The sequence below is a fragment of the Phocoena sinus genome, chromosome 9 (assembly GCF_008692025.1).
Source record: "Phocoena sinus isolate mPhoSin1 chromosome 9, mPhoSin1.pri, whole genome shotgun sequence".
NCBI lineage: Eukaryota > Metazoa > Chordata > Mammalia > Artiodactyla > Phocoenidae > Phocoena > Phocoena sinus.
Window position 1 is genome coordinate 91,077,666 of NC_045771.1, and position 15,933 is coordinate 91,093,598.

Below are 15,933 nucleotides of genomic sequence, written 5' to 3' on the forward strand. Positions count from 1 at the left end.
GCTATTGAAGGAGGCATGTAAACTAACAGGAAGAGTCGGGAGGGGTGGCAGGAAGGAGAAAAACCACAAAGATGTGTACCAGTCAGGACACATAAATTGGGGAGGGTAGATTCTGTGACAGAGTACTCACCTGGATGATTCCAGAAAGAATTGTGACTGTTGCAGCCACCATCACCTTATGATCATCTAGTGATGAATCATTAGCCACTGAGCTATTAGTGACTGTCGGATCAGCTGTATCGGCTATTGGGGTTAATCTCACAACTACTGCTCCCACCATCATACTAAGAACTGGAAATGGACCTAATAAAAGAGAGGGCAAGTTGTAGTCATTATGTCTCCCTATGGCACAGTTGTCTTTCAGCCATAATGTAGCATATGAAAAGACTGCTGTCTGGAGTTCTGGTCTACTTCCCCAAGCCCCAGTCCTAATTCTTACAAGAAACTATGACTCCTCTCCTGGATTCTGCACAATTTGGAATTGATACAATGTGTGGCTAATGGCATTCATAAAGAAAAGCAATGTAAGGATCAATTAGCCCAGTAGTTCACTTACCCACTGATATGTGTCTAGAAGTGCCCAAGAAAAAGTAGATTATGACTGGGAAAAAGGCTGCATACAGCCCATAGCGTGGGGGTATGGTGACCAGCAGAGCAAATGCTAAACCTGTAAATACACAAGCATCAGTGTCGTTATTTCATGCAAAGGGATCATAGAAGTTTTCATTAGGCTCTTCAAGTATTTAAGATTGTACCTTAAAAATTATTTTATTAACTCAAATGTATCAACGATGTAAATGTAAGAGCTAAAGCTATAAAACTCTCAGAAGAAAACTTAGGTGTAAACCTTTGTGACCTTGGATCAGGCACGGGTTTCTTAGAAGTGACACCTATAGCATAAGCAACCAAATTAAAAACAGATAAACAGGGCCCCATCAAAATGTAAAAATGTGTGCTTCAAAGGATGCTATCCAAAAAGTGAAACGACAACCTACAGAGAGGGAGAAATTATTTGCAAATCGTATCTTGGATAAGGGTCTATTATCCAGAATTATATAATTAACTTTTGCAATTCAACAATAAAAAGACACATAACCTAATTTTAAAATGTGCAAAAGATTTACACAGACATTTCTCCAAAGATGTACAAATGGTCAGTAAGGACATGAAAAGATGCTCAACATCATTAATCATTGGGAGAATGCAAATCAAAACCGCAAAGAGAGTCCATTTCATGCTCACTAGGATAGCTAAAATAACAAGGGCAGACAATAACAAGTGTTCACAAGGATGTGGAGAAATTTGAACCCTCACCATTGCTAGTGGGTTATTATATGACACAGCAATTACACTCCTAGATATATACCCAAGAGAAATGAAACATGTTCACACAAAAACTTGTGTACAAGTGTTCATAATAGTATTATTCATAAAAGCCACAGCATGGAAACAACCCAAATGTCCATCAACTCATGAATGGACAAAATGTGGTATATCTATACAGCAGAATATTATTCATCCATAAAACGGAATGAAGTACCTGTACATCATGGATGAAACTTGCAAACGTTATGCTAAGTGAAAGAAACCAGACACAAAAGACGACATATTCTGTGACTCTCTTTGCATGAAATGCTCAGAATAGGTAAATCCATTGAGACAGAAAGTTGTTGCCGAGGGATGAGTGGAGAGGGGATGGGAAGTGATTGCAAGAGATTTTGGGGGATGGTTGTAGTGAAAATGTCTTGCAGTTAGTGGTGATAGTTGCACAACCTCGTGAATACACAAAAAACACTGAATTGTGCACATTGAAAGGGTGAATTTGGGCTTCCCTGGTGGCGCAGTGGTTGAGCGTCTGCCTGCCGATGCAGGGGACGCGGGTTCGTGCCCCGGTCCGGGCAGATCCCACATGCCGTGCAGCGGCGGGGCCCGTGAGCCATGGCCGCTGAGCCTGCGCGTCCGGAGCCTGTGCTCCACAACGGGAGAGGCCCGCGTACCGCAAAAAAAAAAAAAAAAAAAAAGGGTGAATTTTATGATACATGAATTATATATCAAAAAGAAAAAAAGTTACCTTGCAGTACAGCCACCAGCCCTGTGCTGATTCCAGAAACAATGTCACTGAGGAGCCATTCCTTTATGCGGTACGCTGGCAACCAAGATGCTATGGGGAACAAAGAGAGGGCAATTCTCTTGGCCTTTTGTGCAGAACAGCTGAAAACATTGAAAGCCACCGTTCAGTTATTAATATCCAATTTTAAGTTTAGTACCTACTGTAAATGGAAAATTGGTAAAGTTAATATTATCATTTCACTAACTTTCCCACTAACATTCACCTCCTTACCCATATCAACTGCCCCCAAAGGATTGACCACCACCAAAGGATTTTTTTTTTTTTAAGAAAAATGTTGCTTTTCTTTAGCCACAATAGAAATTATCTGTCATCCTCAGCTTGACTTTACAACACTGATGGAGAATTTTCCTCTGTCCTTATCTATCAGTTCTCTGGTATGGAGAGATTGTGTTGAGAGCCAAGATTGGTGTTCAATTTCAGAGACTACTTTTCTAGCCCTGGCAGGAAGTAGGAGGTCTGGAAACCAAAGATAAAAAGACTTTGGAGAGGGGGGAAAAATATTTGAAAAAAGAAACATATTAAATCTTTAATAAGTAGCCAATTATAGATATCTGTTTGAAAAAAAAAAAGATTTTGGAGACTGTGGGCTATAGCCGAAAGAAGAGCTTGGAGGCTTAAAAATTTCAGAGAAAGTGCTTCATTTACTCCTAATGCCAGTACCTTAAAAAAATATCTTACCGGAACCACTTTTTGAGATGATCCAGAAGTGTCTTATGATGTCTGTGTTTCTTCTTATGTTCTTCCTCAAAAGCCTTTGTGGAATACACTGGTCTGGCCACGACGTACTGATTCCCGATGGGTTCAATCATTGTGCTTTCTCTGACCGTTGTGGTAAGTGGAAGACCTTTGGAACTATGTGGCAAACCCTTCTTGCCTTTAGCAGGTTAAAAATGCCTGAAACCAAACAGAGCTTGCTTCTTAAATAACTCGGAGATAATGTGATGCAATTTACAGATGAGTGAGCTCTGAACTGAATGTTACCACCTTTTGAGATCAAAAGAGGCTGGATTAAGGGACCTAGATTGTATATTGCGACTGTGATAATCGCTTTTTACTGCAAGGAGCTGGACACAGCTCCTCTGGGTAAGTAAACAAGGGCTTTGATTGATTTATTTTTAAAAGATTGCCAAAAAGCAATAGAAATTGACTCAGTTTACTAACCAGTGAGTGCATTTTTGACTTGTAAAGCAAGATCTCAAGAAAGGAATTTATTAAAAAAATTTTTTTTCAGCAATGTTTCCAAAGTTATGGCACTGGGGGTACTGGGACAGGTTAGATTTAAAGTCTGTTCATTGCCCCTAACTCTAGTCAAGGCTGTTCCATTTGACCCATCAGAATTTTTGTAATACATTATAAAATGTTTTTAATTTGTGAAATTGAAGGATATTGCCCATTTAAGGTATTTTCTTATTATTTCTGGGAATTAAATAGAGTTTTATCATTTGTAGTTGAGGAAACTACTCAATTTACTTAACCTTTTTGAGCTTCATTTGTATACTTGGAATAATAATACTCGTTACAAGGGGATGATGAAAATTAAATGAGAATGTTTTCACAGCATCTAGCATTGCTTCAAAGCATCTAGCACACTACAAGCATTCACTAAATGGTAGTTCTTATTCTAACTATTTGCATTTTCTACACAAGATTGTTAATTTCTTGGTTCTTATCTCAATCCTTTTTACTACAGTTAAAAGGTCAGTTTTGCAAAAGTTTTTTTATGCACATTATCTATTTAGCCCTCACAATTCTTTGAGACAAATACTATTATTATTCTTGTCATCTTCTTACAAATGAGAAGACAATAAATAGCACATAAAAGTCTCCATAAAAATCTAAGAATCTTTTCCTCAGGTCATACAGCTAGTACACTGTCAAAAATGTGACTTCTGTTTTCAGACTTTGCTGTTTCTTCTACAACACGCAGCTTCTCTTTTGTCCAGTGCGAACAGAATTGAAGAACCTTCCAACTAACTGTTAGCATTTTGCCCACTAATCTTGGTTCTGTATCATAGTTATGAATTGAATTATCTCAAACTAGATTGTACCTTGTTACATGGTGCTTTTCCAAAGCTCAAGGGATTTTTAGCATGTTTGCAGAGCTCAAATTATAACCAGGAATCAGATGCTGGCCTCAATTTCTGACCCCACCTGATCTCTCTTTGACACCCATTTCTTTCCCCACCCCATTCCCTAGCTTCCTCCAATGTCCTTTCTACTGACCTTCTCTGACCACAGTGTGGTGTTTCTGCCCCAGCCTCTGGCTTGACCTCCAGCATTTGAGACCCCGTGAACTTTGTTATGACTGTGAGACCGCCTTTGCTATTCTTTCTGAGCCTCGTCCAACCCCAAGCTGCTTGTCCTCCTTGCTTCTCATTTCTATTCCCGCTCCCACCTCTCCACACTTAATTCCAGGTGTTATATCTCACTAACTATACAGTACTTTCCATTATCAAAAGAACTTGTACGTGAAGGTAGGGATTGGCTTACTCATTGCTGTGCATAGCAAGGATTTTTGTCCTTGTTTGCCAACTACCAACCATATGGTTGGGATGTTTACACGAGATCTATCCCACGTTAGTGACTCTTGACACCTTAGGTCTCTTGCAAAGGCTGTCTTCCAGAAGAGCTTTAATCCTTGACGTATGCAACCTAGCCAACATTATTATTATTATTAGGCTGTGCTGAGCAGCTTGCAGGATCTTATTTCCCCAGCCAGGGCCTGAACCCTGGCCCCCATAGCAGTGGAAGCATGGAGTCCTAACCACTGGACCGACAGGGAATTCCCCAACCTAGCCAATTTAGGATGAAGATGACTCGGGTACTGTGCATTCTATTTCTGGCAGATGTTGCCGTGGACAGAAAAAAAAAAAAAAAAGATGCTGCTATTTTGTCACTTTACTCATATTTTCATCAAGTTGTTCACGGAAACTCATTAGTCCTCTTCCTTAAGAAAGATCCTGAAAGTGCTTTTTTTTTCTTCCTTTTGCTGCTGCACATTTTCTCTCTGCTAAGTCACAGTCTAATGTTTTTGGCCAGTGACAATGATTGCAGATATAACTACAGCTCTATGAAGCTTCCTTCCCTGAGGATGACCATGCCCTGGCTCTTTAGTGGATCAAAGGCCTGAGCCCTGGCCATCCTGCCACAGCCTGGGAAATGCCACCACCTCATGCCCAAGCGCTGACTACAAGGGGAGTGCTCGAGGGCCGGCGTCAGGGTGGCTTAAGAAATCTTTCCAGAACTTAGAGCGAGAGAGTTTGAGGGCCACCATTCCAACCTTGTGGTTCTCCCCTAGCTGCCATCACTTCTCCCAAAAGCTACTGCCTCATATTCCACATGTAACCAGGGACTTCCCTGGCGGCCCAGTAGTTAAGACTCCATGCTTCCAAAGCAGAGGGAACTTAAGATCCCACGTGCCATGTGGCACAGTAAAAAAAAAAACTTTTAAGAAAAAATATTCCACATGTAACCAACCATCTGAGCCACTAAATCGACCACCCCAATGGTGCCTCTGCTGAGAAAAGCTCGAGATACTCATAAATTAATGTCATTCTCCAGTTCATCATTTCTGGGATTCTTGAGAATGACCTGCTTTAGTTAGGAATTCAAAAGTGATTTTTCTTAACTTAAAAAAAAAAAAACAAAACCCGAACATGTTACCTTTTCCCCAGAAATTCTTGGAAAACGTTTTCTTGGTTCCTGGAATGAATTCCACTTTCAAATATTACACCCTCATTAATGTACACCTTTTCATGTTCTGTTTTATCTTCATGCCTCAAATTTTTCTCTGGGTTTCTTAGGACATCAGTGGCTTTTGAGGGATTGAAATTCATTCTCAGGCACTTTTCCTCCTAATAATTTTTGAAATTTAAGCCTTGTTCGTGTACATTTCCAGTCTTGCTTCCTTTCCTATGATATGTTCTTTTAAATTTTTTGGCCTTTATTACATATAAATTACATACATAGACACATGCACATACATACATATACCTACATATCTTGGTCCTGTGACTTAGTCATACACGTTTGTCTTTCTCTGCTTTTTTTTTTTTGTTTTTCTGAGCAGAAATTTAGTCCTGGGATTAATTCCTGAAGTTCAGTTTTTTTCTATTTTAACTATTCTGATTTATTAATAACCTTTTTTTAAAAACAAATATATTTATTTATTTTTGGCTGTGTTGGGTCTTCGTTTCTGTGCAAGGGCTTTCTCTAGTTGCAGCAAGTGGGGGCCACTCTTCATCGTGGTGCGCGGGCCTCTCACTGTCGCGGCCTCTCTTGTTGCGGAGCACAGGCTCCAGATGCGCAGGCTCAGTAGTTGTGGCTCACGGGCCTAGTTGCTCCGCGGCATGTGGGATCTTCCCAGACCAGGGCTCGAACCCGTGTCTCCTGCATTGGCAGGCAGATTCTCAACCACTGCGCCACCAGGGAAGCCCTATTAATAACATTTTGATACTTCTAGGAATTAGGGATAGTCATGCGCATTACGCATCCCCCAAACCCTCTGAGCTCCACCCATCTGCAACCTGCAGCACAGCACTGAGTGTCACCACCTGGCTTCCAGCTACCTGGGCACCTCCATTCTGCCTGCCCCACTCCCCTGAGAAGTGTCGATGGCCATGACTTTGCATGTCTCAGCATTTATCCATTCAGTGTTCTAGTCTTTCAGGGGTCTGCCCCTTCTGTGGGAAACTAATTTGAACCAAGATGCTCATAAGCAATGCTAGTATTTTTCTTTAATTGGTGGTAGCTTGAAACCAGGAGGGAAGCAGGTGTGCAGAATATTTCCCAGCCCCTCCCCAGTCACGGTAGGTAACCTCTACCACCTTGGCACAAGGTTGGCTCTCCGTGACTCCACCCCTCCATCAGACCTCAGAATACCCCTGTGCCAGTCGGTGGAAAACCAGAGGTAAGCCAGGCCTATTTCATGAATTGGTCCTTGGACAATGGGAAAAACAGCCATGTCTTGATAGTTACATCTGGGGGAGAGATGGGAGAACAAGCAGACTAACGGCTCTGGTGAGCACCTTCAGAGGGACCCCACTCCGCAGCCAAAAAGAAACCAGAAATCAAGGGCACATAGATCCACATTCTGGATGATGTCAAGCTGAATGGAAGCGGGGAGATAATGGCATCAAAATCGTAGAGGGACAGAGTGGTGGTTAGGAGTCACTGGGCTGGGGATGAGTGGGAAGGATGTGGGTGAAGAGAGCTCGGGGCAGAGGCTGATCGTGATGAAGAAAGGTCAGAAGGGTCAGAGGTGGGGCAGGCTATACTTTCTAGCTAAATGCTGTGGTTCTTGTGTGCTTCAGCCACTTTGGAAACACAGTAAGGTAATTAATTAAGCTATGGTATAGATGTGAAGTTGAACCTGGTAGCTCTTTGGGAGAAATAAATGTGTCCATTATCATTTAGAACATAAAAAGCACTCCTGTTTTCCTTCCACCCTTTAGTCATCATCCTTGGAAAGCTATGAGCATCTCACAAACCCTTCCAGATTGCTTTTGAAGCCAGAGTCTTCCCCTGAAGAGGGGATATGCTGACATGGAAGGCAATTAAAGGTGGTGGGGCTGGAATGAGAATCCTGAGGGTGTGGGGCAGTATCTCCAAAGAGTCCAAAAGGTTTTTTTTTTTCCACAATAATATGGATGATTCACACAGCTCTAGTTCAGTGTCCATAGTTGGCAAGAACATAACATGTATTTTGTATTGCTTATTCAAGAAATCTGTGTATGTGACACAGATTTATAGTGGTCTTTTAGGAACTTAACTCAGTTTTATCTTAATCTTAGTTCAGGCACTATAGTTATTATTGGCAATTCTTTTTATTGGCAATTATTATTCTTGACCATCTGCTGAAAAACTCAGTCAAACCTAACTGAGTTGGGAGGTGCAACAGAAAAGAGTGGGAACTGGGCAGCTAAGTAGACCTGCCTTCACATCCTTGCTTTGCCATTGCTTCATTGTGTTGCTATGGGCAAGTGCTCCAAGCCTTAGTTTTTCTCATGGTGAAAGGGGATGTCATTACCTCGCTGGTAGGACTGTTGTCCAGACTGAAAGTGAGGTATGTAAGGAGAGACTTCTTAGCTTTAATTGCACAGATAATAGTTTCAGGATGGAGTTTAATAACTGGGTAGACCTTACATGACAGCCAGCTGGAAGCTGTCTGAAAATGTTAGTGCCGCCATCTTTTCTATAATTTTGTCTTTATTCTGGACTTCTCCAGAATTCGAGCTTTTCCATTCCCACCCATTTATTTTAACATCATGTTAAAGCATCTCCTATCTAAGCTTCTTAGCATGGTATACGAGGCCCCGCATATCTTGGCTCTGGCCTACCTCAAGACTCTTCACTCCTCCTTCATAATTACAGCAGTTTCTTAACAAACCATGATATTTAACACCCCCTCCCCTCATTCCTTTGCATGCATTGTTTTCTTTATCTGTGTTCTCCTCCAACACCTGGTAAATTCCAATTCATCCTTAAAAATACTCAGCTGTCCCTGACCATTGATTTGTTCCTTTGTTCCTTCAACAAGCGTTTATCATCCTATTGTTTGTTAGGAACCCTGTTCCTAAGACAATGCTGTAAAGCCTTCATGGAATCCCCTAAAAAGAGTTAATCATTTCCTTATTGTACACACCTGGTGTGTATTTCACTCCCATAGTGTACTGTATTGCCCTTATTTGTTGATAAGTTTCTCTTTCCAGTTCTCAGTTCTTCAAGGACAAGGTCTAAATCTTAATCATTTTTTCCCTTTTGCATGGTACCTGTACCATAGTAATTACTCAGAAAGGTCTGTTGAAATAAACTGAACTATAAGCAAAAGATATAGAAATGATGTAGTCCTAAATTCCAAAGTTTACTTGCATAGAAGGAGGGCCCAAAATGATTGGTACAGATAACAAATTGTAAGCAGAAGGGATGTGCGTGTGGGTTGGCGTTGAGGAAGATTTCATCAAGGGACTGTGGGTCTTGAGTTAGACCTTAAAGAACAGGTAAGTTTGAAAGAGATGATAAGAAAGCAGTGGGGGATGAACACATCATGTTCAAAGGCTAGCGGCCAAATACTAGAACAGAAGATTTTGTTGGCCAAAAGGCTGAACTGCTAGAGAAATGTTAAGGTGTGCCATAGGAAGGAATCGCAGACCCACAAGGCTCTCAAAATAATAAAGAGAATCCCTTGACTTTCTCTAAGGCCTTGCATCTTTCTAAGCACTTTCACTTTTCTCTCTTGACTGTTATCCTGTGAAGTAGGCAGAGAAGGTAGGCATTATTATCACCAATTTACAGAGCAGGAAATTGAGGTCAGAAAAGATATAAGACTTCCCAAGTCTCACAGCTAGTAAGCGACAGGGCCAGGACAAGAAGCCAGGTCTCGTAAATGATTCTCTCCAATCCACACTCTTCTCTGCCTTTTGATGTGGGGATGCCCATGAGCTGTGATCCCCAAGAGAGACAAGAGAACAGAGCTCCAGACGAGGTACCTACAGTGTGCCCTTGTGCAGAAGAGCCCCTCCTGCCAGGCTCCAGCTATCAATATCACATACACAAAATGTGAGCCTGGATAGCCTGGAGTTCAATCTCACTGAAGTGAACTGGTTTATTCTCCCTTTACTACTCAACAAAGTGAAACAGAGGCTAGAGGAAGGCTCTTTTCTCCTTGTTTGGAGAACCGAGGACCTCCATCATGGAGAGAAGCTGGACCAAGTTATTACTCATTTATTCTAGTAATTAAAAAACATCCATTCTCATTTTGTGAACTGTTTTGTTCCTTAGTGAAGTATAAGCTATTTAGTAGCTATTGAGACATTTGTTCATTTATTTATATACCTACTCATTCATTTTCCCAGGTGGAGGAGGCAAGGTGTGTGTTAACCCACTGTTAACTATTTAATACTTTTGTCTGAAATCAAATAGTTGCTTCCTTATTTCTTAGTAGGAATGATCTTTATGTGACCAATTTTCGCTACACTGTTTCTCTGAATGACACATTTTCTTTGGAAAAGAGAACTATCTAATCCAAAGATTTAATAAGTTGTTTTTCACACTCACGTTTAAAGAATATTGTGTAATCTTGTTTTTTTGGCCCCACTGCATGGCATCTGGGATCTTAGTTCCCTTACCAGGGATCAAACCCGTGTCCCTTGCAGTGGAAGCACAGAGTCCTAACCACTAGACTGCCAGGGAATTCCCTATAATCTTCTGACATTTTAAAGAATGAAATAAATTTTCCTGTTAGGACTGGTAATCCATAGGAAAAGTACTCTTGCTGGTATGATATTACTCATGGCATGTGACATTCTGCTACTTTCCAGTGGCAACTTTTTTCTCTTTCTTTTTTACTGTTTGTCCTACTTGTTTCTATTCCCTTTTCTCCCCGCTGCCACCCCACCCCGCTTTCCCTTCTTGGACTTTCTGGAGTGTCTGGCAGCTAAATCCCTCACTTTTGGACCAAAAGCCTTTTCTCAATACCTTCTAACAGATCATTCTATCTCCTGGAAAAAACCTTTCCTCAAATGTTGCTTTATTTGCCAAACTTCAGAACAGATGGTCTACTAATAAAGTCAGGTTTGAGTGCAGAATTAAAGGAATATGTGAATAATGAATGCAAAAAACCCTGCTACCATTGAAAAGGCTATTTAAGCCCTAACAGTGCATACAAACATTTACTTGGTCATATCAAAATCTACTCAGGTATTTACATCACATTGCTAGGGCTCCAGACTAACATTTTTAGGCTACTGTTAGTGGTATCATTCAAAATTTCCTGCTCATGGAATAAACTCAAGAATGCAACCCTAAATTTTGAATCAGCTTTGATCAAAAAATATAACATTTGCAAGAGAAAACCAGTTTGAGTAAAATGATCATACATTTGTTTCCTACCTGATACACACTCATTGAGGTCCTTCAGCGATGGTGGAAAATAACCCAGTTCTAAGAGGCAGTGTCCATCCACTTAGGTCTATAGGTTCTGCACACATCCATATGTATAGAGACATCTATATATAGGTTATGTAAAGCAGTGGGGAAATCACCTTTCTGTCAGCTTTAATAATTAACTTTCATTAACTTTTACAACAATGGAAAGACTCCAGTGTGGTCTTGACCTTTGAGACTCTGATCAGCAGATGGAATGATGACAACAGCTTCCTCAAGTTCCTTGTGAGATTATACCTCTCATTGCACTTGTATGTGTGTGTGTATTTCACTGGTCTGCAGAGATTTGCACAGACTATGTGTACATAGGAGTAAAAAAAAAAAATCTCGGGCTTCCCTAGTAGCGCAGTGGTTGAGAGTCCGCCTGCCGATGCAGGGGACATGGGAAGATCCCACATGCCGCGGAGCGGCTAAGGCCCGTGAGCCGTGGCCGCTGAGCCTGTGCGTCTGGAGCCTGTGCTCCGCAACGAGAGAGGCCATAGCAGTGAGAGGCCCGCGTACTGCAAAAAAAAAAAAAAAAAATCTCAGCAAGGGTTATCTTCCTGACATTTTACCTACTAGTCTAGATGGGAGTTGAGAGGTGTTATTTCTTGGCTGGATCACTCCAAAGAACGCTCATGAGATGCAAAAGAGCGGTGCACAGCATAACTCATGGTGTGATAAAGGCCCTTCTTAGGAAGCTCTCCTAACTCCAGGCCACAGGCCTCTGTTTTCCCTCTAATTTCTGCTCCGACCACAGCTCCTGCTAAGGGCAGCAAACCCTACGTTGCTAACTCCAGTGAGTGGTGTTTTTTTTTCTTTTTTTAACATCTTTATTGGAGTATAATTGCTTTACAATGGTGTGTTAGTTTCTGCTTTATAACAAAGTGAATCAGTTATACATATACATATGTTCCCATATCTCTTCCCTCTTGCGTCTCCCTCCCTACCACTCTCCCTATCCCACCCCTCTAGGTGGTCACAAAGAACCCAGCTGATCTCCCTGTGTTATGCGGCTGCTTCCCACTAGCTAGCTATTTTACGTTTGGTAGTGTATATATGTCCACGCCACTCTCTCACTTTGTCACAGCTTACCCTTCCCCCTCCCCATATCCTCAAGTCCATTCTCTAGTAGGTCTGTGTCTTTATTCCTGTCTTACCCCTAGGTTCTTCATGACATTTTTTTTTTCATCTTACTTAACCTCTTAGCATTTGACTGTGCTGACTACTCATCCTGGAAAACCTCTCTTTTAAAAATGTTAATTTTTTAAATCATACCTCTCCCCATTTTCACCTCATGCTTCTTTGCCAACTCCTCCTCTATCCAGCTCTTTTTTTTTTAGGTATTCCCCTCTGTCCTGGACTCCCTTCTTTTCTTGCTGCCAGCTTGAGTCCTCGGACTCTTTATTCAATAGAAACTGATGAGGCCAGACGAGAAATTCAGGCAAGGCTTTACTGGGCCCCCTGCTGCAGCAGTGTGAGGGAGCAAAAACAAGCAACAGGTTCCTTTGCTCGCTCCCTGAGGAGGGTGGGCTGGGTCCTTAAGCGGGGCGAGGACAGGGCTCAGTTGGTGAGTCTGGGTCGGACGGGAGCAGCGGCTTGGGTGGTCAGCCCATCCCCATGGGGGTGCTGTGTGCAGGGATCGTGTGCAGTACCCTGCTTTTATTCCCGGCACCTCAGAAGTGGCAGTTGGTTTGTGGCCTTTTTGTAACTTATTGTTCAAAGTTTGCCCCAACTGCGCATGCACGCAGTTATTTTTAGTCCCTTATATTTGCATTCTATTGCTGGAGGAGACGTTCATCTGGGTGCAAATGCAAGCACTCTGGTAGATACGGGTCCCAGGTCCCAGCCTATCTTATTCTCTCTCTTTACCTTCTTGCTGTAAGAGTCCTGTGGCTCCCAGGGACTTTCAGATTTCTAAGTCCAGCCCTCCAGATCCACATATTTAACTGTGTACCCAATATCTCTGCTTAGAGGCCCCACAGGCCTCTCAACCTTGACACGTCCGGATCCGAACTCTTGAGCTTTCCTCCCAAATCTGCTTCATCTCTAGTTTTCCCCATTCTAGTAAAGAACCCCACCCCCCAACTCATGTCAGAAATCTGAGAGTCATTTTGCCACTTTCTCTTACAAACAATCGCCCCACCCCCAGCCAATGCATCATCACCAAGTCCTGCTGAATCTACCTCCAAAATATATCACAAATTTTCATCGTACTTTTGCCTCCCTAGCCTAAGTCACCACCATCCCCCACAAGAGCTTCTTGCCGCACTTCTCGATTCCTCTCTTAGCCCTCCCAGTCTCTTAACCACCCAATAGTTAGAATGATCTTTTCGTGCTGGGACTCTTCAGGGAACTAATGATGGTACTTAGGATAAAAGAACTCCTGGGGCTTCCCTGGTGGCGCAGTGGTTGAGAGTTCGCCTGCCTATGCAGGGTACACGGGTTCGTGCCCCGGTCCGGGAGGATCCCACATGCCGCGGAGGGGCTCGGCCGGTGAGCCATGGCCGCTGGGCCTGCGCGTCCGGAGCCTGTGCTCCACAGCGGGAGAGGCCACAACAGTGAGAGGCCCGTGAACCGCAAAAAAAAAAAAAAAAAAAAAAAAAGAACTCCGAAGTCTTGCATGATAACCTCTTGCCCAACTCCCCAACCTCATCTGGCTCTGCTTTGCCTATTGTTTTCTTCCTTCCAGCCATAGTGGCATCTTTAGTGCCCTGAATTTGCCTGCCCCTTCCAGGCATAGTTTCCTCTGCTTTAATGCTCTCTTCCCTCCCTGTCTGGCTGTTCAATATCACTTCCTCAGAGAGAAGCACTTTGACTCCCAAATCTAAGTGAATTCCTCTTGTGGTATTTCTCTCATAGCGTCCTGTACTTTCCTAAAGTATCATCATAATTAAAAAATAAACTTATTTTTGCAAGTACTTGTTTAATGTTTGGCTCCCTCATTCAAATAAAAGCTCCATACAGGCAGTGACCTTGACTGTCTTATTCACTACTCTGTCCCCAGTACCTAGAATGAATCTACCACAGAACTGGTTGAATGACGGTTAAATAAGTGAATTATATTTGGTAGAACAAAATTCCAAAAGAATTCGGACAAGTCACTAGAATTTATTCTAAATTAATCTAACCTGTATTTTTAAATTTGGCTCAAACATGTACTAACTGTGTAACTGAATTAGTTGTGTCATCATTTAAAGTACATAATACTGCTGTTTTTAAAGAAAAATGTACAGTGTACAAACTACTATGTATGAAATAAATAAGCTACAATATATTTTACAATACATATATTGTATGTATATGAAATATAGCCAATATTTTATAGCTATACATGGAATACAGCCTTTAAAAATTACTAAGTTTTACACCTGAAACATATAATATTGTACATCAATTATACCTCAATAAAGAAAAGTACAGCATTTATTCAGACCTACTGTGCATTGATCAAATTGTGTTTTTAGGTTTCTTGCTGAGAGAACTGGGAAACGTTGCATATAAAGATACAATTTCAGAACCAATGATCAGATGAAAAATTATTTATTTTAGAACAAATAAGAGAGTTTTGAAAGGTTTATGGATACAAGCTGAAAAAAGGCAAATCAAAAGTATTCCTATATATCAACAATAACCAAATTAAAAAATGTAATAGAAAGATACCATTGGTAATAGCAACAAAAGATACAGAGATAAGTAGAAATAAATTGTTTTTTTGAATTTTATTTTATTTATTTTTTATACAGCAGGTTCTTATTAGTTATCCATTTTATACATATTAGTGTATATATGTCAATCCCAATCTCCCAATTCATCCCACCACCACCACCCCTGCCACTTTCCCCCTTTGGTGTCCATACGTTTGTTCTCTACGTCTATGTTTCAATTTCTGCTCTGCAAACCAGTTCATCGGTACCATTTTTCTAGGTTCCACATACATGTGTTAATATACGATATTTGTTTTTCTCTTTCTGACTTACTTCACTCTGGATGACAGTCTTTAGATTCATCCATGTCTCTACAAATGACCCAATTTCGTTCCTTTTTATGGCTGAGTAATATTCCATTGTATATATGTACCACATCTTTATCCATTCGTCTGTCGATGGGCATTTAGGTTGCTTCCATGACCTGGCTATTGTAAATAGCGCTGCAATGAACATTGGGGTGCATGTGTCTTTTTGAAATATGGTTTTCTCTGGGTATATGCCCAGTAGTGGGATTGCTGGGTCATATGGTAGGTCTATTTTTAGTTTTTTAAGGAACCTCCGTACTGTCCTCCATAGTGGCTGTATCAATTTACATTCCCACCAGCAGTGCAAGAGCGTTCCCTTTTCTCCACACCCTCTCCACCATTTGTTGTTTGTAGATTTTCTGATGATGCCCATTCTAACTGGTGTGAGGTAATACCTCATTGTAGTTTTGATTTGCATTTCTCTAATAATTAGTGATGTTGAGCAGCTTTTCATGTGCTTCTTGGCCATCTGTATGTCTTCTTTGGCGAAATGTTTATTTAGGTCTTCTGACCAGTTTTTTTTTTTTTTTTTTTTTTTTTTTTTTTGCGGTACGCGGGCCTCTTTTTTTTGAGGTACACGGGCCTCTCACTGCTGTGGCCTCTCCCGTTGCGGAGCACAGGCTCCGGACGTGCAGGCTCAGCAGCCATGGCTCACGGGCCCAGCTGCTCCGCGGCATGTGGAATCTTCCCGGACCAGGGCACGAACCTGTGTCCCCTGCATCGGCAGGCAGACTCTCAACCACTGAGCCACCAGGGGAGCCCTGGGTTTGTTTTTGTAGGTCCTTTCCTTCTCTTGTTTTCCACTTAGAGAAGTTCCTTTAGCATTTGTTGTAGAGCTGGTTTAGTGGTGCTGAATTCTCTTAGC

At 41.7% G+C, this 15,933-nt stretch overlaps 1 protein-coding gene across 1 annotated transcript in view; it reads right to left on the reverse strand.

Annotated features, from left to right (window-relative positions):
• Positions 1-2,940, reverse strand: part of SLC26A3 (solute carrier family 26 member 3) — a 29,235-nt gene extending 26,295 nt beyond the window's left edge. Inside the window, exons 1-4 of the mRNA XM_032643337.1 lie at positions 2,810-2,940; positions 2,072-2,211; positions 557-667; positions 131-303 (exon numbers count right to left, since the gene is read on the reverse strand). Coding sequence (XP_032499228.1) covers positions 131-303; positions 557-667; positions 2,072-2,211; positions 2,810-2,940 — 555 coding nt within the window. The remainder of the gene's footprint in view (positions 1-130; positions 304-556; positions 668-2,071; positions 2,212-2,809) is intronic.
• Positions 2,941-15,933: the final 12,993 nt, after the last annotated feature.